Source organism: Lepus europaeus, chromosome 21 (genome assembly GCF_033115175.1).
Source record: "Lepus europaeus isolate LE1 chromosome 21, mLepTim1.pri, whole genome shotgun sequence".
Classification (NCBI taxonomy): domain Eukaryota; kingdom Metazoa; phylum Chordata; class Mammalia; order Lagomorpha; family Leporidae; genus Lepus; species Lepus europaeus.
This window is the reverse complement of record NC_084847.1, coordinates 47,229,830-47,255,122: the sequence shown is the minus strand read 5'-3', so window position 1 is coordinate 47,255,122 and position 25,293 is coordinate 47,229,830. Positions and strand designations below refer to the sequence as shown.

Below are 25,293 nucleotides of genomic sequence, written 5' to 3'. Positions count from 1 at the left end.
GCCAAGAACTTAATCCAGGCCCCCCATGTAGGTGATTGGGACCTAAGTACTTGAGCCATCACCACGGCTTCCCAGGGCTGCATTAGCAAGAAGACAGAATTGGAACACAGCCAGGAGGAGCCAAGCCCGGGCAGGCCCTGGGATAGGGGATGAGTTCATCCCAAGTGGCATCTTAGCTGCTGAGCCAAATGCCAGTCCCTTATTTCTTACTTTGCAACCTGCGTGCCTTTTATTTCTTGTTCTCAATTCCCCTTGCTCCTTGACTTACTTTTTAAAATTCCTTATTCCTGAGCACCTGCCGCTCCATGAGGTCAAGGACAAATGACCGTTATGCTTTCCTATGAGCTGCCAGGTCGCCCTAGCGGAAAAGACTTCTAAGTTGTGAGTGTGTTTGTGAACCGTGGGACTCACTGTAGTGGAAGAGGCTGGCAGGACTATTGTGTGAACCAGGTCCTGGGTAGAAGGCAGAAATCTGGACCAGTGGGTCCATCTGTCCTGTATCTTCTGCTTCTGATCCCACCAAGGCCAACTGCCCTTCTGCAGGAGTGGGTCAAGGAGATCACACGAATGTCCCCAATTGACCCAGGCAGCAGGTAGGGGGCGAAAGCCGGCGGTCAAGACACCCAGTTATCTGAGCAGGTGAGAATGGGGGCCAGAATCATCGTTATCTGTGCTCAGCTGAAAACGAGGAGAGCTTGCAGGAGCGATTTTAGAAATGACAGCCTCAGTGTGCTTCCCGCAAGTCACACGGCCCTGCCAAGGGTCCGGCTTCTCTGCCCCCTCTTCTATGCTGCATCCCAGACCTCTCTCTTTCCTGGTTCACACGCTCAGTTTGGCAAAACACAACTCCAAGGTTCTTAAGAAAGACTACAAGGAGGGGAGACTCTGTTAAGATCAAGTTACGTCTAAAGATGCCTTTGTCCCAGTCTTCTCTGTGAAGGATGGCATGGTGGGGTCAGTTGTCACCCCTGTTTCAGAATTTTGATGGTTTGGGGGCAGATGTTTTGTTCAGCAGTTAAAATACCCACATTGATGGGGTCAGTGTTGAGGCATAGTGGGTAAAGCAGCCACCTGCAGTGCTGGCATCCCATATGGGCGCTGGTCCGAGTCCCGGCTGCTCCACTGCCTATCCAGCTCTCTGCTATGGCCTGGGAAAGCAGTGGAAGATGGCCCAAGTCCTTGGGTCCCTGCACCCTTGTGGGAGTCCTGGAAGAAGCTCCTGGCTCCTGGCTCCTGGCTTCGGATTGGCACAGCTCTGGCCATTGCAGCCAACTGGGGAGTGAACCACCAGATGGAAGACCTCTCTCTCTGTCTCTCTGCCTTTCCCTCTTTCTCTGTGTAACTCTGACTTTCAAGAAAATAAATAAATCTTTAATAAAAAAAAAAAAGATACCCACATTCCATATGAGAGTGCCACCTCTAGAGTCTGACTCCAACTTCCTACTAATGCAGACCTAGGGGGCGAAGGTGATGGCTCAGGTGAGTAGGTTTCTGCCATTTGTATGGGAGACCTGGATTGAATTCTGGATCCTGGATTCAGCCTGTCCCAGGCTGGTTGCAAGGAATTTGGGGAGTGAGTCAGTAGATGGAAGATCTCTCTTTGTCTCTGTTCTCAAATTAAAAAAAAATAATAATAAAAGTTTTTGATAGTTTTACTCCATTAGAAGATCCAAAGCATTCTGATGCCTCCTCTTTTCATGTTTTTTTTTTTTTTCTTTTTTTGGGAGCTTGTAGAATCTTCTTTTTGTCTCCAGAGTTTTGAACATCACCGTGATGAACCTTGATGGGTGTTCACCATTAGACTGGACATGTAGTGGCTTCAGTCGGGAATCTAATGGCTCTCAGCCTGGGAAATTTTCTTACAGCTTTTACTTGATAACTCCTCCCCCTCCCCCACCCTTGGTGTGTATGGTTTGGCTTTCCACGGTCACCCACCGCCCAGAAAAGAGGCAAGGAATATTCTAGAAATAGACAATTCATACATTTTTGAATTGCAGGTGTTCCGAGTAATGTGATGAAACCTCATGTCGTCCTGCTCTGTCCCACCCTGATATGAATCAGCCCTTGCTGGATACACTGCCTCGCTCTTAGTCACGTGCTTAGTAACCATCGGAGCCATCAGATCAGCTGTCACAGGTGCACCGGCTTATGTTCAAGTCACCCTTACTTAACTTAACAGTGGCCTCCAAGTACAAGAGTGGTGACACTGGTGCTTTGGATACGCTATAGGGAAGCCATGAAGTGCTTCCCTTTAAATGCAAAGGCGAAAATCTTTGACCTAATTAAAAAAGTCAAATGTTAAAGTTGCTAATATCTCCAGTGCAAAAAGACATAGAGGGAGTGAGAGAGAGATTACATTCACATAAGTTGTATTACAGTATAGGGTTATAATTGTTCTATAATTAGTTATTGTTGTCAACCTCTTGCTGATTTGTAAATTAAACGTGGCCATAGATCTGTGTGTATAGGATAAAACCATAGCTCTTATAGAGTTTGGTACTGCCTATGATTTCAGACATCCACTGGGGCTCTTGGAGCATATTCTCCCATGGAAAAGGAGGGGTTACTGCTACTGTGAAGTCCATGGTACAAGTCCTGACAGTACTCATGTTATAAAGGGGGACACTGTTGTGTGTGCTCATCCTTATTGGCCTCTCTAGCTCAAGCTCATTGACCAGCGTTCGTCTTAAGTGTCACCCACGTCCCAGCTTCCCCAGGTGGCGCTGGCTGGGGGCCATGTGTCTCTACCTCCCCAGCATTGCCATGCTGTATTGCATTCATTTCCTTGGCCTCTCTGAACCATAAACTCAATGACAAGAATGAGAGGTCTTTCCCTGTTTCTTGACCCCATCATTCTTCCAAGTTATCCCTGAGTAAGTCCAACTGCAAGCGGGCTTATATCCAAGTGTTCTGTGGCATCCATCTGGATTTTTCTATCTCAGAGTCCACCTATCTGCAGTCAGCAGTATTGGAGTTGCTACACTGGTGATCCAACAGTGGTATACCTTGTCACTAACACGTCTCTGTATGGCAAGCACATCTGGTCAACCTCTTCTCCAGGCTGGTTGCATTCAAAGGTCGAAAGCAAAGATGGCTTGGGCTAGAAAACTTTTCTTAGTAGCAGGTGGATACCCTCTGGACTTCCAAAAGGGATTTTAGAGGAGAGGCCACACTGGCATTGTTTGCTTTTCTTCTTGGTTTATAATTGCAGAGATAGGAGGAGTCGTGTGTTTCGGGCAGATAAACATTCGTCCTGTGTTCCTGGGGCTCTCGGTGAAATAGCCAAGAGACACCTTGTTATCACACGTCTCCATGCTCGGCCAAGTTCTTTTCACGGGAACATCACCTGCCTTTCCCCCTGCCTGTGAAGACGCGTCCTGATCAGAAAGAAGACTTGTTTATACCCCAATCAGCTCCCTGCAAGGTGACAGTATTTGACCTGTGGAGCTGCAGTCACAGTGGATTCTGCATTTGCATGTCTCTCCCTGTGTGGAGGAGAGGATAGGAAAGAGAGTGGATATCTGTACACAGGAGGTAGCTTGAGAACCCTAGCTAAATAGCCATAAGCCAGTGACTTTCAAAAAAAAAAAAATAAGGGAGCAGGTATTTAATATAGTGGTTAAGACTCTGTCTTGGATGCCTGTGTCCATATTGGAGTCCGTGGTTCGAGTCCCAGCTACTCTGCTTCTGATCCAGCTTCCTGCTAATAGGCACCCCGGGAGGCAGCAGATGATGGGTTAGTTACTTGGGTCGTCCCTCTCTGCCACCCATGTGGAAGACCCAGATTGAGTTCTGGGCTTCCGGCTTCAGCCCAGTCCAGCCTTGATGGTTGCAGGCATTTGGGAAGTGATACAGCGGATGCAAATGGAAGATTGGCCTTGGTACAATCCAAAGAGTTTATTCTGATTTCACCAATTACATGTGTGTGCGCACACACACGTGTATAGGTGTGTATGTGTGTGATCTATGCAATTTTTTAAAAAGATCTGTTTATTTGAAAGGCAGAGTTAGAGAGAGAGAGATCCACCGGTTCACCCCCACAAATGGCTGCAACAGCTAGAGCTGGTCCTATCCAAAGTTAGGAGCTTCATCCAGGTCTCCCACATTTGAGCAAGGGCCAAGGATTTGGGCCACCTTTCTCAGCTCTCCCGGGTCGTAAGCAGTGAGCTGGATCAGAAGTGGAGCAGCCAGGACTCAAACCCGCACCCTTATGGGATGCCAATGCCGCAGTGGCAGCTTTGTCTGCTGTGCCACAGCACCAGTCCCTGTTCTGTGCAGTTTTATCACATATGGCGACTCCAGCCACCACCACCATAATCAAGATAGAGACCCACCCCATCACTGGCCTCTCCCAAGACCCCTCTATAACTGTAATACTCAAACCCCACCTTCACCCCAGCTCTGGTCTCCGTTCACCAGTTCTCATCTCTGTTATTTTGTCATTTCTAGAATGTTCTGTAAACTGGCAGTATAGTATCTACCCTTTGTAATTGGCTTGTGTTCCACTCAGCATCACTCCTTTGAGGTTCCTCCAGAGTGCTGTGTGCACCACACCTCGTCCCGTTGTATTTCTGTGTGGTATTCCACGGCGTGGATCTGCCGTAGGTTGTAGAACCGTTCACCTGCTGAGGGAGACTCCTGAGTTGTTTCTGTTTGGAATTTCACAGATACTGTTGCTGTGAACATTTGTATGTGGGTGTTTGCATGCAAATGAATTTTCACCTCTCTCCTGTCTGAGAGCGCCGTTGCTGGTTCCTACGATAAATGAACGCTTTAACGGACGTTTGGGGTCATTTGTTCTATTGATGTGACATCCCCTCTAAGAGGCCCTTTATTAATTTTTAACCTTTGAGTGCAACCTGTTTTGGCTTCTGTGCTAGTCTGTTTTCTGTTGCTAATACCTGAGTATCACTGGGCTGGGTAATTTTATAAAGAGAGGACGTTTGTTTTGGCTCACAGTTCTGGTGGTTCAAGGTCAAGGGGCTGCATCGGGTGATGACTGACCTGCTGGCAGAGCCCTGGGGCATGTAGGGCTTTATGTGGCAAGAGACAGGAAGTGTGCGTGCGTGTGCAGGTGTGTGTGTGTGTGTACACTCCTTTGTGTGTCTCCCTGATGCCTGTTTTCTCTCTCCTCTCTCTCTCTCTCTCTCTCTCTCTCTCTCCTTTCTCCCTCTCTCTGTCTCTGTCTCTGTCTCTCTCTCTCTCTGTCCCCTTGTAAGACATCATGATTCAATGATAGGGGCTCCACCTTAGTAACTTTATCTAATCCTAACCAGTCATTTCCCAAAGGCCCTACCTCTCTCCAGCATAATGGCAGTGGCCATCAGGGGCAGGTGCACAGCAGCAATGTATTGCAGTGGGTTAAACTGCCGGCATCCCCTAAGTAAGCAACACTTCAAATCCCAGCTGCTCCGCTTCTGATCCAGCTCCCTGCTAATGCACCTGGGAAGGCAGCATAAGATAGCCCTAGTGCTTGGGCTTCTACCATCCATGTAGGAGACTAGAATGGAGTTCCTGGTTCCTAACTTTGGCCAAGCCCAGCCTGGGCCATTGCAACCATCTAGATATTGGGAGAGAGCTAGTAGATGGAAGATTTCTCTGTCTTTGTCTCTCCCTCTCTGTGTGTCACTCTGCCTTTCAAATAACTAAAAATCTTTAAAATAAATAAATAAAAAGGAGGCTGCAGTTAGGAGAGGCAAATGCACACCAGTGGCAGAAAAGCCAGAATTTACAGAGCTGGTGCTCAAACTTAGCTTTCCCAGCCATGAGCACCGGAACTCTCTGCTCTCCTAAAACTGCAGCCCCTGCCTCCTGTCCTGTGCTTTGGTCCAGTTTGCATCTTTGCATCTCCCCCGGCTGCATCCCTTCCACATCCCTACCTGATTCGTGTCTTTGTTTCCCAAGACATCCCTACTCTCTCTGCACCTGTCCAAAGCTCTATGTACAATAAAAAAAGAATCACAATTGCCAGCCATTATTGGATGCATGCTGTGTTCCAGACCCTGAGCAAAACCGTTCACAGGCAGTATCTGATTTCTTGTCCCGCACAGTCTGATCAGGTAGAAACCACTCATTACTCTGACTTCCTGTAGCTCTTTAGGGGGAATGCTGGTGACCAGCCTGTGGGACTGTCCTGCCCAGGAGTCCCCAGACACACAAGCTACTATCCCGGGACTCTGCAGTATTCGAGAAAGGTGAAACAGGAGGATGCCTTGCTTCACTTACTCCATTCCTGGCTGCCAATTGCATTTCAGGAAAAACTCCGGGAAGATGGGACCCTGTTCTCTTCAGGTCTCTGCACCTCTCGTGTTTCCCCCTGGCTCACCACCCTCCCCCACACCCAGCTTAATGAATGGGACTTGCTGGTTCAAGGAAGACACTCGCCAGCCTCATAGGCTTCGGAATCAATATCACAGCAACGTAGCATAATTGAAAGAAAAACACACTCTAGTCCGTAGACAGATTTTATTGCTTAAATTCATGTCATTGTTTGAATCAGCTGCAAATAACAGAAATTCTGCTGCCTTGCCAGGGTGGGGTGGGGGTGGGGGTAAGATAGGGGAATGCTCACTTAATTTGCAGGCCCCACCTATAGGTATTTCAATGGTTGCTTGTTGGCTTGGGCAATGTGTGTTGATTATATTTAAATGGGGGGGGGGGATTTAAGTGGAAGAAACAGAAACAAAGGAATGGAACATGGAGCTGGCTTTCCTTTTCCAAACACCTCTCACTTGGCTTAACATTTTGGTATTTTGTACCTACATCTCTGTGCCTTATTTTTTTCTTTTTCATATTTTGCTTTCTGTTGCCTTGCTTTGATCTTAGCTATAGAATCACCCTTAAAATGTTTTCATACACAGCACCAAAAAAAAAAAAAAAACCTTTTCATCTCCCCCCGCCCCACCATTCTTCTTGAAGTCTCTCTCTCTAGCCCTCCTCCCCATAGTCAGCAAGTGCATTATTGAGGTCTGCAAAGCTGAGAGATGCTTGAATGAACCTGGCATTAGTGCAGCCTTCCGTGTTATTTCATCCTGCTTTTTGACACGCTTACTCCCTCACGACACGTGTTCAGCAAGCCCAGGATGTCAGAGACACAGCTGTGTGCCATCATGGTGGAAATGATCACAAAGTACAAGGCCCTTGGAGTTTGGAGCCCCGGAGGCTCCACTCTGCTGGGCCCCCTTGATCAGCCTGGGGGCCTCATGGAGTCCTGACTGCTGTCCATGGCAGGCCGCCTAGGAAAGGTCAAGGCCCATCTCAAGCTCAGAGCCTGGCCGACTCTCCTCTCAGGTCTTCAGCCCATGGGAGATGGGTGCTGAAAGGGTACAGACTTGGAATAAAGCGAGATTTGTTGTTCAGCGTGCTTTGCACCTGTATATGCCATCCACACACTGCTGAGTGGTGGGCTCAGCGTGTGCACACAGGCAGTTCTCTGTGAGCAGGAGTGCTGGGGCTTCAGAGCTCCCCGAGCAAGGTGGGGGCCAGCAAGGGCCCCAGGACGAGCCCACAGCGGGGCTCAGCAGGTTCAGGGGAGCCAGAGAGCGACTTCCGATTTCACATCACATCTCCAGGAAGGAAGGTGTGTGCCGGAACTTGGGAAAGGTACTGACCTTCTGGCTTTTTTTTTTTTTTTTTTTTTTTGACAGGCAGAGTTAGAGGGAGAGACAGAGAGAAAGGTCTTCCTTTTTCCATTGGTTCACCCCCTAAGTGGTGTGTTGCGGACAGCGTGCTGCACCAATCCGAAGCCAGGAGCCAGGTGCTTCCTCTTGGTCTCCCATGGGGTGCAGGGCCCAAGGACCTGGGCCATCCTCCACTGCACTCCTGGGCCACAGAAGAGAGCTAGACTGGAAGAGGAGCAACTGGGACAGAATCCGGCGCCCCGACTGTGACTAGAACCTGGGGTGCTGGCGCCGCAGGCAGAGGATTAGCCTAGTGAGCTGCGGCGCCGGCCCTGACCTTCTGTCTTGGTCCAACACTTTACACTTGGTCACTTATAACCAGCGAAAAATGTGTTGCCTACATGACTGCTGATAGGAGGTCGTGGATCAGAGCACCAGCAGATTTGGTGGCTTCCGAGGATACACTCCTATAGACAACACCTTCTCAGTGTCCCCAGAGCAGAAGGGATGAGCAAGCTCTCTCGGGCCTCTTTGATAAGGGCTCTGGCCCCTGTCGCCTTCCAAAAACCACTCTTCTTCATTCTCCAGCACTGGGGAGGAGTAGGTCTTTATATAGGACTTTTTTTTTTTTTTAAATTTTTGACAGGCAGAGTGGACAGTGAGAGAGAGACAGAGAGAAAGGTCTTCCTTTTGCCGTTGGTTCACCCTCCAATGGCCGCTGCGGTAGGCGCGCTGCGGCCGGCACACCGCGCTGTTCCGATGGCAGGAGCCAGGTGCTTCTCCTGGTCTCCCATGGGGTGCAGGGCCCAAGAACTTGGGCCATCCTCCACTGCACTCCCTGGCCACAGCAGAGAGCTGGCCTGGAAGAGGGGCAACTGGGACAGGATCGGTGCCCCGACCGGGACTAGAACCTGGTGTGCCGGCGCCGCAAGGTGGAGGATTAGCCTAGTGAGCCGCAGCACCGGCCTATATATGACTTTTTAATGGACACTGACATTCAGGCCACCTCCTCCACTAAATGGGGATAGTATCCTAACCTCACAGAGTCCTCAAGAGTTGAATACAAAGAGTTGGCGTGGGTGAAGTGGTGGCAGTGTGTCGGTAGCACCTGGGGCAGGTGTCGAAGCTTGGCTTGGGGGATGTTCCAGGCACACCAGGCAGCAGCCGGTTCTCTGGTTATGTGATGAAAGGGGATCTAATCCGATAATCCGACTGAGTCGTGTTTTCTGGAGCAATTCGTGATTAGCTGTCATGTTTAGTTGGAGGAGTTAGCAATTTGGGGATGCAACTATTTCATTACAGATCCAGATAGGCGTAGAAGTTGGAATGGATGGAAAATCGCAATTGTTGGCAGAAAGGGACGTTATGTTGGGGAAGTTGGTCATGGCAGGAAAGTGTGCACCTTGGAGCTGGTAAACTCTGGGCTCCTTAGTTGCATGGGTGCCCCCCGAGGCCCTCTGAGGGGCCCTAGCTGTGTGTTTTTGTGTTGTGTGTGCATGTGTTTTTGTTAACATTTACAAAAGCAAGATTTGTTCTTTAAAAAAAAAAAAAAAGATCCCCAAATTATATAAAATCAGGTCCCACAAAGCCCAGTCCTTTCTGGGACTGGCTATTTCCATGAGACAATTGAGAAACCCATACGTTGCATGACAATGATGTGGAACCAGATTTAACCTCTCTTCCTGAGAGGTAGAGTTACCTACAGAGAGAGGGAGAGACAGAGAGAAAAGTCTTCCATCTGCCAGTTCACTCCCCAAGTGGCCGCAATGGCCGGAGCTAGGCCAATCCAAAGTCAGGAGCCAGGGATGGAAGGACCCAAGGACTTGGACCATCTTCCACTGCTTTCCCAAACCATAGTAGAGAGCTGGGTTGGAAGAGGAGCAGCCGGGACACGAACTGATGCCCGTATGGGATGCTGATGCTACAGGCAGAGGCTTAACCCACTGTGCCACAGCTCTGGCCCCAGTTTTTCCATTTGTAAAGATAATAGTTAAACACTATTGGTCTTTGGTTGCCTGTTTTTAAAAAAGTTTTTTTTTTATGTATTTTAAAGCCAGAGTTACAGAGAGAGAGAGAGGGAAAGGCAGAGACAAATCTTCCATCTGCTGGTTCACTCCCCAGATGGCTGCTATAGCCAGGGCTGAGCCAGGCTGAAGCCAAGAGCCAGGAGCTTCTTCCAGGTCTCCCACATGGGTGGCAGGGGCCTGAGCACTTGGGCCATCTTCCGCTGGTTTCCCAGGTGCATTATTAGCAAGGAGCAGGATTAGAAGTGGAGCAGTGAAGACTCAAACCGGCACCCATAGGGGATGCAGGCCCCAAGTTAACCCACTACACCACAGTGCCAGCCCCTTTGGGTTGCATTTTCACATTCACACGGTTGGTTATCTCAGACATAAAGGTATTTTGAGGAGCACCTGGAAACCCACGTATTTTAGGTCATTTTTTAAATTCTTTCTAGGGTATCAAATGATTCTTACATACAGGAAGTATTGAAATAACCATAAAAGAAATGCTTCAAAAATGTAGAATATTCTGACAGTTGCCTGTGCTGTAACTGTTTGCCTCTGCTGACTGCCATGAGGTCCCAAGCACACAAAGCTGGAAATCCCCCCTCAGGGGTGGAGAGGAGCGCTAGTGGCAGGGAGACCCCAACCCCAAGGCAGGCACATAGTGCAAGGACTTGAACTTCCCCTTAGGGAGTCTGAAGGAGCTAGGACATTCTGGTCTCATGGGAGGAGGGCTCTGAGCTCAGTGCCTCATTGTGTGTTTCAGGACTTGGAGTAGGCCAGGAGCAAGGACCTGCCGGGAGACTGGTCTTTGGGGAACAAGCTTCCAGCCCACCAGTCACCCAAGTGGGGAGCAGACCAGCATGGACACAGAATATTGAGTTAGTGAGGTCTGGTTGTTAAATGCACACACACACATGCACACACAATTAACCAAACAGCCAATCCATCAATGACTCTGACCTCCTCACCTTCAAATTCCATCAAGGTTTACAGAAAGACACCCAGTTCCCTGCATTATTTGACTCCATTTTTATGAAATAATCAGAGTCAGCCAATTCAAACAGCCAGAAAGCAGATTAATGGGTGCCAGAGTTGAGAGAAACCAAAGAATCGGAAGTTCCTCCCTGGGGGTCTATGTCTGGGGTGATGAAGAAGTTCAGGAGGTAGATAGTGTGGCCGGTTGCACTTTCTGCCATGGAATTGTATGTTTCAATTTTATGGCAAGTTTTATGTTATGTGTATATTGCCACCGTCAGAGTTGACCCACCGGCGCCTTCAAGACCTTTGGGGTTTGTGTGGGAATCAGCTGGGGTGCAGGAGAGAGAGGAGCTCAGGTTTCTAGATTTTTCGTTCGCCCAGCTGACTCCCACTCTGAGGAATGGTGTCTTAGAGGCAGGCATTTTTTGGCTTGCTGTAGTTTTTAATGAGAACACGCCATATGTGTGATTTTTCTCATCCCCAGCTGTCACATCCCATGCCTTCCCAGGGACCAGCAGCTGCTGTCAGGGAGAGGTTAGTAAAAGGATGTCAGGGCTGGTGATGGCGTGCCCGTGGCCACAGGAGGACCACTGGTAGAACTGGGGAATCAGGGACACAGCACTGTCCCCTCACCCACAGTTTTGCTTTCCAAGGTTTTAGTTACCCGTAGGCAACCACGGCCCAAAAATGTTCAATGGAAAAAAATCCCCAAAATAAGCAACTCGTGAGTCTGAAATTGCGTGTCCTGTGTCTAAACCTTAATGAAATCTCGCAGGGTCCTGCTCTGTCCCACCTGGGACATGAATCAGTCCTTTGTCCGGGAGATCCGTGCCCACTGTCTAATCATTTACCACCAACCTGTTGGCCAGATCAGCTGTCTTGGTGCCATAGTGCTTGTGTTCAGTACACCCTGTACCCTGTTTCATTCAATCAGGGCCCCCAAAGCACAAACTTTTATTATCCCATGTTGTTAAAATTGTTCTACTTAATTCTTCATTTTTTACTGAGCCCAATTTATAAGTTAAGCTATATCATAAATATCCAGGTAAAGAAAAGAAACATAGTGGGCCAGCATTGTGGCATAGTGGGTAAAGCCACTGCCTGCAATGCCGGCATCCCATGTGGGCACTGGTTCAGGTCCCAGGTACTCCGTTTCCAATCCAACTCCCTGCTAATGGCCTGGGTAAAGCAGTGGAAGATGGCCCAAGTGTTTGGGCCCCTGCCATTCAACATGGGAGACCTAGAGGAAGCTCCTGATTCCTGGCTTCAGCCTGGCCCAGCCCTGGCTGTTGCATGTTGCAGCCATCTGGGGAGTGAACTAGCAGACGGAAGATGTCTCTCCCTCTTTTTCTCTCTTTCTCCCTTTCCCTCTCTGCAGCTCTGGCAAATAAAAATGCATGCATCTTTTGAAAAAGAACAAGAAAAGAAACACAGTGTTAAGTATATAGCATTTGGCACTGTCTGATTGTGGGCAACTGCTGGGTCTTGGGACAGGTCCTCTGTGGATGACGGAACGCTACCGTGGGAGTAAGAGCAGAAGCCAGGGCTAAGTGGGGTCTGTGGCGAGGGGCCAACCCAGCTGTGAGATTGCTGCATGCCGGGGTGGCCAGCAATTAAGATGCGCGTTTTGGAAATGCCACACTGGGCCCTCCAGGCTGATGGCATCAACATGAGGGCTGTCTGTGTGTTAGACCAGGCAGGATCAGAAGGAACCCCGGCAGTGGGAGGAGCACACGTGGGCAGGGCAATGCTGGGTTTCTGGAACATCTGGTTGGTTAGGATGAGCCTTATTCCACACACAGGGACTAATTCATCCCAGGTGGACTCAGAGCTCCCAAAACGCATTCAGCAGCCTGTCTGGGATGCAAGATCCTGGGCCAGACCTCAGACCTAGTGGTGATTCCGCTGCAGGGTCAAGTTTGAGAAGCACGCATCTGAACCAGCACTGGTTTTAAACCAGGAGTCTCCATGCCAAAGGGGAGAATGAGAGCATTCAGTGAGTCTCTTCATCAAACCTTGTGTGCAGGATGAGAGAGGTAAGATTGCCTACCACTGTAGACACGTGCACTTGCTGCAAACCCAGGGCAGCACGGCCACTGCCCACGCCTGTGTCTGTGTGGAGCTGAGGTCCGTGCACGGATTTGACAGCAGCTACACATGAGCCTGCCTAGGTGAACACGTTCCACCCGCACAGGGCTTACCCACAAGGAAATGAACTGATGGCTGCTTTGGTCGCATCCTTCCTAGTGTGGTGTCTGGCTGGAATTCTGCAATCACGTGTTTGCTTCAGTCCTCGCTGTTGGTACCTTTTTCTTATTGCTGGCTTCCCCTCCTTAAGGCTCGATGGCAGGTGCTGCTTTTATTTGTCGGGAACCGATGAATTTCTCCTGCTGGCCCCTTCTGAATCAGGCAGTGTTTGCTTCTCCTCTCTGACTTCCCCAAATGACGTTTATCAAAATCTGAAAAAAAACACTGAGATTCCCAAATGGCATGAGACCAATTTCGTATTGGATTTCATACAGCCCTGCAAGGTAAACACTTATTTTTGCAGAAATGAGTTTTTGTTTTCCTTCTTGGAGTTTGTCGGTGCTCAATAAAGCTTACGTAAAGTGTTTTTCTCTCGCCGCTCTTAGCATGTCCAAGAACGGTTTCATTTGTCAAGGATGATAAAAGATCTAGGGTGACGGGTGGGCTATTTCTGATTGCTCTCAGACTTGGGCATTTGTTAGCTTCCATGGTGAGCCTGGGGGCTTTGTTCTACTCGGTTCATTTGTGCACTCAATTGCTTAAAGGAGAAATTTGGACTTGAGCACCCCCCCCACGCCTACCCCAGTCTGGTTTTTCTCCTCTTTATCCAAATCTCAACACCCCCATGCCCTCGGTCTGTCACAGTGGAGTTGCACTGGCGCCAGCCTTTATGGAAATCTCTCCTAAGCTGTCCCTGTCCTCGAGTTCTGTCTGTACTGACTCTGTCCCCGCAAGCAGAAGGAAATTCCATTGTCCTCTCGGGTCCCATGTGGAGGTCCCCTCTTGGTCTGTCCTCAGCTCTCGTTTTCTCTAACGCACTTGACGTGGCTGGCGCTGGGTGTGGAATGGCTGGCTGAGGACAGGCAGGGCTGGTGTCCTGTAGCATTGCTGGAGGCTCAGTGTGCACGCCCCTCCCCTTGGACAGGCTGCCTGTTATAGACTGTGTGCCAGCGATGCTGTTTCAACCCATCGTGCCCCCTGGCTCTTCGTCCTGCCTTCTCAGTGCACTTGTGCCCCAAAGTGTGTTCCTAGGCCTTCTTAGAACCATCTTCTGGAACCTTCCCTTTACGTGCCATCAACCCCATCTCGCTCCACGCTATCCTGACGCCTATGCCCTGTCTCCTTCCCTCTGGGCAGTTATCTTGCTTCAGCTGCTGTCTACCCCTGTCCGTGCTGGCACTCTGACTTGTCCCAGATAAACTCATCAACCTGCTCTTCCTCTTCTCTTTTCTCTTTTGTAATGGATGGCATTTTCCCAGTCATCCAGACTGCCACGGTGACATTTGTCATTCTGTCTCCCACATAGATGTATTGGTTTTGTTTTTGTTCTTGCTTTTAGATTTCTTTCTTTCTTTTGAAAGAGCTACTGAGAGAGAGAGAGAGAGGTGTCTTCCATCCACTGGTTCACTCCCCAATTGGCCACAATGGCCGGAGCTGCACTGATCCGAAGCCAGGAGCCAAGAGAGTTTCTTCCGGGTCTCCCACATGGGTGCAGGGGCCCAAGGGCTTGGGTCATCTTCCACTGCTTTCCCAGGCCACAGCAGAAAGCTTGATGGGAAGTTAATCAGCCAGGTCTTGAACCAGTGCCCATATGTGATACCTGCACTTCAGGCCAGGGTGTTAACCCACTGCGCCACAGTACCGGGCCACCATCCTCAGACTTTAAAATTATATTGACTAGGTAGAAAGACAAGCCGCTGTTCATGGGATGTTATAGCATTGAGCTGTGTTTTTAATAGAGCAATGATTAGAAATAACATTTATTGATTGCATATTAAGGGCTCTCTGCATAGCTTTTCATTTCCTCTAAACAGCCGTAAGGCTAATAACAAGTGACTAGCCATTACCCATTTATTCTTTATACTTCACCATGCCCTTTGATATCCACGTCTCAGGAGCCTCAAGCTACAGAAAAGGCAGCTACATTGACCACACTTTCTTTCTCCAACGCTGTAAATCCCTACTCTTTCCTAAAGTTTCCATCACAGCCACTTAGCAAATGAGAAAAATCACTGGATAGCTAAACAGGGTGGTTGACACAGCCAGGAGCTGACATCCAGTTCCAGGGCAGAGCCACAGCCGGGTCCCAGGTCCCCCTTCAGTGCGTGGGAGTCCCTGGGCACAGTGCTCAGCGATCAGCATCAGAATGACCTCCTTGACCTTGACAACACAGACCAACACAGCCACTGAGCCGAATTCCCGTTGCAGCATCCCAGGGTGCACCACTCATCCCATGGTCCATTACTTTCAAAGACACATCCCTTCATCCCCTCCCACCCAGCCAGCCCTCCTGGGGAATAAATGAAAAACCAAGCAAGCATGAGCTCCCCAACTGTCTCTGTCCATTTTCTGTGGCTGTAACAAACTACCTGAGGCAAGGGAAAGTTATAAAAGAGGAGATTTACTTAGCTCCCAGTGTTGAAGGAAGGCGGTTTCAAAAGGAAGCAGGTGCATCTGGGGAGACCCCACAGTGCACCATAACACGGTGGGTGGGACTGTACCTGAGAGTAGTGAGTGGGTATGTCTGCAGGGGCCGGAGCTTCAAGGGCACCCTTGCTTTATGTCTGCCCACTCTCATGGCCATTCATTCAGTCCCTCAAGACTCAAATCACGGGGCCTGCGCATTGGCGTAGTGGGTAAAGCCGCCGCCTGCAGTGTCGGCATCCCATATGGGCACTGGTTCGAGTCCTGGCTGCTCTACTTCCCATCCAGCTCTCTGCTATGGCCTGGGAAAGCAGTAGAAGATGACTCAAGTCCTTGGGCCCCTACACCCACATGGGAGACCCAGAAGAAGCTCCTGGCTTCGGATAGGTGCAGCTGTAGCCATTGCAGCCATCTGGGGAATGAACCAGCAGATAGGAGACCTCTCTCTCTCTCTCTTTCTCTCTCTCTCTCTCTCTCTGCCTCTCCTTCTCTCTCTGTGTAACTCTCACTTTCAAATAAAATAATTTTTTTTTTAAAAAAAGAAATGTGAACATTGAGCTGCTACCCTAGACCTGCTAGGAGTGGAGCAGTGGGGGAAGGGGCCCAGTTGTTTGTTCGCACACTTCCATTTGATGCTGATGGAGTTCCAGATTTGAGAAACATAGAGGCCTGGTTTTCACCACCTCGGGCACGGCTTCCTCAGGTTCCCTAAACTGCTCTGAAATCTTCGCTCAGGTTCTTCTAGAAACGTCCACCTATGTGGAAGGAATGAGGGAAAAATACAGTCATTACTCACACTGAATGTTAACGCTGACTGTTAAGAATTCACCCATGCCAGGGATAATTCCAGGCGTTCTGTCTATACTGCGTCATTTAATCCTCACGGTAGTCCTGTGAGTGCAATACTGTTATTATTACAGCCCTCTGCAGGTGGGGAAACGGCAGTGCAGTCAGGTTGTGGGACTTTCTCGGGGTTGCCTAGGAAACCAGTGGAAGCACCAGGGTTTGAACACGAGGCAGCGTCCCTGCAGTCTTAACACCCAGCCACGGCTGTCCCTCGTGGGCGTTTGAGGTCCTCTCCCCTCCCAGCCCGGCTCCATGTTCCTCCTTGAGCCCGGGAGTATCTTTCCCTTGGTCTCCCTGTCTCGCTCCCAACCTCCCTATCTTCTCGGCTTCCAACACAAAATACCACCTAGTGCGTGGCTTCAACCGCAGACTGGATTTTCTCAAACCTTTAGACACTAGAAGTTCATGGCCAAGGAGGAGTGGCAGGGTGCGTTTCCTCTGTGGCCTCTCTCCTTGGCCTGCGGGTGATTAACGTGTTGCTGCCTCTTCACATGGTCCTCCTTGGTCTGTGCACGCATGGCCCTGGTGTCTCTGTGTGTGTCCAGATGTCCCCTTCTTCAAGGCCACTGGTCAAAAATGAATCGGGAACCACCCAACAGCCTTATTTGAACTCTCAAGTAATAAAATGAAGAAGCATCACTCTCTTTTTTTAAAATAATTAAAAATATATTTGTTTAAAAGAGGAGATCCTGTCCACTGGTTCACTCCCCAGTGCCCATATTGGCAGGATCTGGGCAAGCGAGCAGTGGAGAAGTTGACCCAGGCCTCCCACATGGATGGCAGGGATCCAAGCTCTGGAACCATCGCTGCTGCCTCCCAGGGTCTGCTTTAGCAGGAAGCTGGACTCGGGAGTGAAGCTGGGTACTGAAACCAGGCACTCCAGTGTGGGACAAGGGTAGCCCAACTGGTGTCTTAACCACTAGACCAAACACTCCATCAGTCATTTCTTTAAAGACCCATCTCCAAATACAAGCGCATGCTGAAGTCCTTGGGCGTAGGGCTTCCATGGATGAGATTTGGAGGGACACGGTTCAGTGGGTAACACTCCCATTGCCCCATCGTCCTTACGTTTGATTGACAGCCACCATTTCACATCTTTCTACCCTTGGGAACTCTCTTAACCCCAGCAATCTGCATACCCCGATTCCTTCTGCGTTCTCCAGGTCACATGGCTACCACTTTCTAGGGACAGCACAAAAAAAAAAATTAGCCCCTACTTATACCGCACAGATACGGTGTTCATTTGGTAAAAACTCCATGTATGCCCAGAAAGTAAGGGATCGGCACAATATCTGTGAATACAGCATTTTTAGCTTTCGCCACACCAAACCTGAGATGACAGTGCTGATCAATGTACATGGACCTGTTTTTATCAGGATCACTGGACTGTTCCTAGACTTAAGGAAAGACCTACAGAGTAAGACTCTCGGAGCATGGAGACTAAGAATGAGGATATATGGGAATTCTCTCTCTGTTAGCCTTTCTCATTCCTCCCTACATCTGAGGACTCTCAAGTAGACAAAGATATTAGCCTTTGTGGAGTTAGACAGAAGTGAGCTGTGTTTTGTCTCTTCTCTACCCAATGTGTGGCCTCGGGTTGGGTGAGCCTTCCTACAACTGTGCCTTCGTTTGCAAAACGGAATTCATCTGGTTAATCAGTGGGATGAATCTAGCAACCTTAGTTTGCTCTCAGGATTAGATGGCATCATACAAGTAAAGCACTACCACATCTGCTTGTTGGGGAGCGTTCAATTCCTGGTACCGTAGCTTCTGCCACCGTGGTGACATTTCTATGCCTGGACAAAAATTTCTTTCGCATTTTAAGACTCATGTTGTAAGAGCCAGTCTGTGTGAAGATGGAAAAGCCCAAACAGAAGTCAGCAAACAGGCCCCAGGGGGCAGTGAGGGGACAGGAATTCTGGCCATGTAAGGAGGAAGAGCCACAAAGCAAAGAAATCTTAGGGCTGGCATTGTGGCTTGGTGGGTAAAGCTGTTGTCGGCGACACCGGCATCCTATACTGGCACCACTTTGAGCCCTGGGTGCTGCACTATTGATCCAGCTCCCTGCTAATGAGCCTGGGAAAGCAGTGGAAGGTGGCCCAAGTGCTTGAGCCCCTACCACTTATATGGGAGACCAGGGTGAAGCTCCTGGCACCTGGCTTCAGCCTGGCTGGGCCTTGGTTGTTGTGGTCATTTTGGGAGTGAAATAGCAATGGAAGATCAATCAACCTCTCTCTTTCTCTCCCTCACTCACTCTCTTTCTCTCTCTCTCTCTCCTCCCCCATCTCTTCCTCTCTGTAACACTGCCTTTCAAATAAATAAAGAAATAAATCTTGAAAAGAAGGGAAATCTCAAAGACACCTGCTGGTCTGCAGCAGTTGCAATACAAAACCCAGATCTGCCGTCTGTGCAGTTTGTGCACCGTACACTGTCAGAACTTCGCTGTCCTGGGTGACTCCCTGTGCAGCTAAGCTCTCTTCTCTACCAGAATTTCTAACGTCTAAACGTACTTGTGGGCTGGCGCCGTGGCTCACTAGGCTAATCCTCCGCCTGCGGCGCCGGCACACCAGGTTCTAGTCCCGGTCGGGGCGCTGGATTCTGTCCCAGGTGCTCCTCTTCCAGTCCAGCTCTCTGCTGTGGCGCAGGAGTGCAGTGGAGGATGGCCCAAGTCCTTGGGCCCTGCATCTGCATGGGAGACCAGGGGAAGCACCTGGCTCCTGGCTTTGGATCAGCGAGGTGTGCCAGCTGCAGCAGCCGTTGGGGGGTGAACCAATGGAAAAAGGAAGACCTTTCTCTCTCTCTCTCTCACTGTCCACTCTGCCTGTCAAAAAATAAATAAACAAATAAATAAATAAATAAATAAACGTATTTGTGATCTCTGAGCTTCCAGGAGATCTGTAGACATCACGGGGTGCACATTGGAAATGAATGCACACAGACCTTGTTGCATTTTGTCTTTGCTTGTAGAGGAGCTGAAAGCCCCCTTGGAAGAGTACGTCCACAAACGCTACCCCGGGCTGGTGAAGGTGGTGCGTAACCAGAAGAGAGAGGGCCTGATCCGAGCCCGCATCGAGGGCTGGAAGGTGGCCACTGGCCAAGTCACTGGCTTCTTTGATGCCCACGTGGAATTCACCGCTGGCTGGTAGGTCGTGAGCCGCAACCTGGAGGCACTTGGGATGTGAAGTGTAGTCAGAAGGGATTAGAATCAGAGTGGGAGGGAGGGAGGGTGTATTTACCTGTTTTCTCTGGAGCCACTAGAAAAACTAATGGAGATGGATTGGTTGAAGAAGAAGGTGAGACTGTTGACGGGGATAAAACCAGGCAGTAGTGAAAAACTTGACTGCTGTCTACACAGTCCACTGTTGCTGCTCATGGTCAGCACTGCCGTCATCATCATCATCATACAATTCCTGGTGAAAATGATATGCATAGGTAGAGCTCAAATAATCCTTGGCTAGGAGGTAAGATAGTTGTCTTAGTTCATTTTGGTTTTTAAGATTTATTTATTTATTTGAAAGTGAGAGTTACACAGAGAGAGATGAGAGGCAGAGATAGAGATAGAGAGAGAGAGAGAGAGAGAGAGAGAGAGAGAAAGAGTCTTCCATCTGCTGGTTCACTCCCCAGATGGGCGCAGTGGCCGGAGCTGCGCCGATTTGAAGCCAGGAGCCAGGAGCTTCTTCCAGGTCTCCCATGCAGGTGCAGGGGCCCAAGGAGTTGGGCCATCTTCTACTGCTTTCCCAGTCCATAGCAGAGAGCTGGATGGGAAGGGGAGCCAGCCGGGACTCAAACAGGCGCCCATATGGGATGCCAGCACTGCAAGTGGTGGCTTTACCCGCTGTGCCACAGCACTGGCCCCTCTTAGTTCATTTTGTATTGCTGTAATATGACGCTGGATGCTGAGGAATGTGTAAAGAAAAGATGTTGGCTTATATCACAGTTTTGGAGGCTGCAAGTCCACCATGCAGTAGACCCATCTGTTTGGCCTCCAGGGACTGCGTTCATGAGGGCGGGGCCGTGGTGACTTCATGGCCTTCCGTAGGCCCCGCCTCTTAAAGGTTCCATCGTCACCACACCAGGATTCCCTTTAACAGCATTTGGAGGAAGAGAAAGTGTTGGCTCTGCAGATGTGATCCTGACGATTTTCCAGGTGAAAAGAACAATATGAGACAAATTGGTTGGTGAGCACACGGGGAGTAGACAATTCTGGACGGTTGAAGAGAGAAGCACCACAAATGCCCAACTCAGTGAGCATGTTGAAGCTCAAGTAGGGCCTTGTGGTTTAAAAGCATGGTCAAATGATTATTGCTAACCAACCAACGATAAATCGAGGCAGAGGTTAAATAACCTGTGACCTGGATTGCTTAATTAGTAAGAAGAAGAATCTTGTATTTCACAAATAATGATTATTTACACTCAAAGGTACCATCATGAGTCGGTGCTGCTCACAGGACCAGACTAGAAGAACCAACATCCCATCACTAATTGGACATTACCAGGTCTCTGCTTCTGCCTTGGCGACAAACTGTGGCATCTTCCTCATGGCTGGATGGAAGGAGGAGAATGGCTGTGTGTGTGACCATGCAGAAACCTGGCCTGTTAACCCCTGTTAGCACTGACCTGACCATCGCCAGACCAGACACCAGCTTCCTCCCCGGCTTTTTGCTGGCATCCACCCTGGTGACTCCCTGCCTCTTCCCTGAGCCCTGGCGTTGTTTGCCTTTAATCGTAACTGTTAGCCAAGTGAGGTCCCCAGACCAGCAGCAGGGGGAACTTGCTAGAAATGCAAATTCTCGGGCCCCACCCAGACCTGTGAAGTCAGGAGCTGTGGGCCTGGGATCCAGCAGTGTTCTTTAAGCAGTACCTCCTGGGGACTCACACACACTCCAGTCTGAGAACCAGTGAGCTAGGAAACTTCTGAACAGATGTGCTCACATGTCCCATTGCAGCCCCAGGCATAACATCTCATCTCTGATGTCTTTCCCTCCACATCATCACCTCCTCATTTCTTTGTGCCAAAACTGGGAGCATCCCCCGACACTGGTCCGTTTCATCTGAGTTGTCCCTTGTTGTCATATTGCTCATCTAAGCAACCTTGCCTCTTACTTCTAGCTAGTTTTATCTTTTTAAAAAAATTGTTTGAGGCCGGCGCCGCAGCTCACTAGGCTAATCCTCCGCCTTGCGGCGCCGGCACACCAGGTTCTAGTCCCGGTCAGGGCGCCGGATTCTGTCCCGGTTGCCCCCCTTCCAGGCCAGCTCTCTGCTGTGGCCCGGGAGTGCAGTGGAGGATGGCCTAAGTGCTTGGGCCCTGCACCCCATGGGAGACCAGGAGAAGCACCTGGCTCCTGCCATCGGATCAGCGCGGTGCGCCGGCCGCAGCGCACCTACCACGGTGGCCATTGGAGGGTGAACCAACGGCAAAAGGAAGACCTTTCTCTCTGTCTCTCTCTCTCTCACTGTCCACTCTGCCTGTCAAAAAATAAAAATAAAAATAAAATTTTAAAAATTAAAAAAATTGTTTGAGAGACAAGAGAGAGAGAGAGAGAGAGAGAGAGAGAGAGAGAGAGAGAGAGAAAGAACACTCCTATCCACTGATTTGCTTCCCAAATGCCTGCAGTGCCCAGGGCTGGGCCAGAGCTGAAGCTGGAAGTTCGACAGTCCATCTGGGACTCCCCACTTGGCTGGCAGGGACCACACAGGTTGAGCCATCAGTGCTGCCTCCCAGGGTCTACCTTGATGGGGAGCTGGAGTCAAGAGCCCCAGAGCCGGAAAGCAAACCCCGGGCACTCCCATATGGGACAAAGGCATCTTAAGTGCTAAGCCAAGTGACAGCTCCCTGGTGCTACCATCACCGTTTCTCACGTCCCTGTCTCCTTCTCTCTCTTGACAACCTGTGTCCCAGTCCAGTCCTCCATTATCAATCACCGGCCAAGGGTAGGGAACGTCCAGCCACTAATTCATTTGGCCTTAAGGTAACTGCAGGTGGGGAATCAAAATTCAAAGCATCTCCAGCAGTCTAATTTTTTTTTTTTTTTTTTGACAGGCAGAGTGAATAGTGAGAGAGAGAGACAGAGAGAAAGGTCTTCCTTTTGCCGTTGGTTCACCCTCCAATGGCTGCTGCGGCCGACGCACTGTGCTGATCCGAAGCCAGGAGCCAGGTGCTTCTCCTGGTCTCCCATGCGGGTGCAGGGCCCAAGGACTTGGGCCATCCTCCACTGCCTTCCCGGGCCATAGCAGAGAGCTGGCCTGGAAGAGGGGCAACCGGGATAGAATCCGGTGCCCCAACCGGGACTAGAACCTGGTGTGCCGGCGCCGCAAGGCGGAGGATTAGCCTGTTAAGCCACGGCGCCGGCCTCAGCAGTCTGATTTTTAAGTTGATCGTCATCACTGCCCACAAATGATGTCCTAAACCTCCAAATGGCCCTTGGAAGATGAAAGGTCCCCCATTCCTGAACACGTTGGCTGCCTGAATTCGCTCTTTGGATGACATTTGCTGAATGCCTGCCGTGCCCCTGACACTGTTCTAAGCTGGGGTTTTGAGGATCCAACTGTCCGTGTTTGCCTGGCACTGAGGTTTCTCTGGACTTGGCAGTGGTAACACTGGAACAGTCCTGGGCACACTGAGTGTAGTTGGCCACCCAGCTCGAATTCGAAATCTGGCGAATAGTCGAACTGTAGTCTGTCCACTCTCGTCTGACAGCTCTGGGACTCCAGGCCTAGGTGGTCAGGCTCATTTCCCACACTTCTGTCTGAGTGGCACAGACCCTCTCTGAACCAAAGCCCTATTCCAAGTTCATCATTCTGTCTCAACTTGAACTCGGTTCCAGTGCAGTGATCATCTCTGATCTCAGCGACTCGTGAGCTCTTGGTGTCTGTCTGTGACTTCCCATGTCTGCCCGTCCTCTGGGTTCTGGCATCCAAGGAGTACACCTGTCCAGAACATTCCGGCTCAGGGCAGAGAACACCTGCCGAACCTTCCAGAGACTCCTGAAGCTTCTGTGCAGCAGCGACACTGTCACTTTCGCTTCCATCTGTTGGCAAAGCAATTCAGCAGTCCAAGCCCAGTGTTAATTGGAGGTTGGGGAAGGGAGTGGACTTCCGTAGGGAGGCAACAGGCAGGACGTCCCCAGGAAGGGGAGCAAGTGATGGGGAGGAATTGTACCTTCTCTCCGAGACACGAGGCTCCAGGTCCTCAGCCGTGTAGCGTTAGTTGAGCTACCGTCTTCTGCCCCCATGCTCAGACTGCCTTCACCACAGCAATGGGCTGCAGTGGAGTGCTTCTATGGGCAGCCCCAGACCGTCCTGGGCCCACCGAACAAGATGTTTTGAAACCAGAACGTCTAGGTCAGAAACCGAGTTCTTCCACCTGCTGACCTCATGGCCTAGGGGAAGCGGCTTAAATGTCCTTAGACCTTGGTTTCCTCCTGTGTAAAATCAGAAACTCCACCCCATCAGATTGGTGCTGGGACAATGCCTGTGAAATGTTTAGAATCGTGCCTGGCATTCAGTAAGTGCTCAATAAATACCAGCTACCCCCGGCTCATAAGGAGAAAGAGTGTGCGCCGTGACCGGCACAGGCAGCCTTAGTGGTCAGTGTGTCCTCTATAAGGTGGAGGAAGTAGCCTAGACGTTGAGAGGAAGGGGTGAGCGTTGTTGTGTGGTAGGTGTGTGTGGGAGGCCCGCATCTTAGAGTGCCTGGTTCAAGTCCCACGTCTGCCTCCAATCCAGCTTCCTGCCACAGTGCACCCTGGGAGACAATACATCATGGCTGAATTACTTGGATCCCTGCTGCCCACATGGAAGACCCGGATGGAGCTCCCGGCTCTAGCATGCAGCTTGTCCCAGCCCTTGCTATTGTGGGCTTTTGGAGGGTGAACTAGCAGATGGAAGATCTCTTCTTGTCTCTTTGCCTCCCAAATAAAATAATAATAATTTTTTTTTAATTTGAAAGGAAGCAAAAACCTTCCTTCTGGGGTAAATTAGGAAGGCTTCTCGGGAGAGGCGGAACTTGGTCTCAGGCTTCTTAGGGGTCAGACTTTCTGTGGTGCAAATGGCATTCCCAGGGCAGTGCGGCATCAGTGAGGCCTTGGAAGGGGCAAGGCTTGGAAGCAGGTCGTGCAGCCTCAGCGAGTCGGTCCCATTTGGCCACAGCCTATACGGTGTGCGCAAAAGTATTGGAGGGTCAGTGGCCCGGGGTGTATTTTATTGCTCGTTTTAAATAGAAAGATGAGCCGTGCCAACAGGTAATTCAATAGCTGCAAATGAAAAGAGATGGGTTGTAGACCGCAGGTTCTCATTATTCTTCCAAATAATGCCTAGGAATGGAATTTTTCACTTGACTCTTTTCCAAGGTGTGCACTCTGGTCTAAACTGGGAGATTAATGCGCTGGCTTCCAAGGGCCACCTCTTCCTTCTCCAGAATGGGAAATGATCCCTTCCTACGCCCGCCTCAGAGGGATGCGTTGGCGGAGCTCTCTGACCATCTGCTTTGTCCACAGCCAGCGGGCTACACCTTGAACCTGAAGCCAGAGCCCCCGGCTGATGCCTGCTGCAGAGCTGAGGTGTGGGAGCTGAGCTGGGAGGCAAGATTCCGCCTGCCTTTGCATTTAATTAGTTCCCAGCTTTGCATTGTGAACCAATTCAATTAGATCCCTTTTAACAAATCAATTAAATAATCAATTAAACCTACTGAAATAGTCACACACAAAGAAGCTGGTGAAGGGCTTATTAAAACCAGGCCGGCCAGGGCGGAGGTGACCTATTTTGGGAAAGAGAATTGAGTAGCAGCAGAAAAAAAAATAAGAGAAGGCAGCGAACACCCTGAGGGGAAGCTTATGAGGCTTGGGTAAAGCCCTAGCACAGTGCAAATCATGGAGCCAGGATACTGTGGGTATGAAAGAGGTGCTTGGTTGGGGCTGGCGCTGTGGCAGAGTGGGTAAAGCCACCGCCTGCAGTGTCGGAATCCCATATGGGTGCCGATTCAAGACCCGGCTGCTCCACTTCCAATCCAGTTCTCTGCTGTGGCCTGGGAAAGCAGTAGAAGATGGCCCCTGCACCCGCTTGGGAGACCCAGAAGAATCTCCTGGCTCCTGGCTTCGGATCGGCGCAGCTCTGGCCATTGTGGCCATTTGGGGAGTGAACTAGCGGATAGAAGACCTTTCTCTCTCTCTCTC

At 50.1% G+C, this 25,293-nt stretch overlaps 1 protein-coding gene across 1 annotated transcript in view; it reads left to right on the top strand.

Moving 5' to 3' along the window:
* GALNT17 (polypeptide N-acetylgalactosaminyltransferase 17) overlaps positions 1–25,293 on the top strand; it is a 507,972-nt gene that overhangs the window by 236,390 nt on the left and 246,289 nt on the right. Inside the window, exon 4 of the mRNA XM_062179837.1 lies at positions 19,091–19,265. Within this exon, the coding sequence (XP_062035821.1) occupies positions 19,091–19,265 (175 nt within the window). The remainder of the gene's footprint in view (positions 1–19,090; positions 19,266–25,293) is intronic.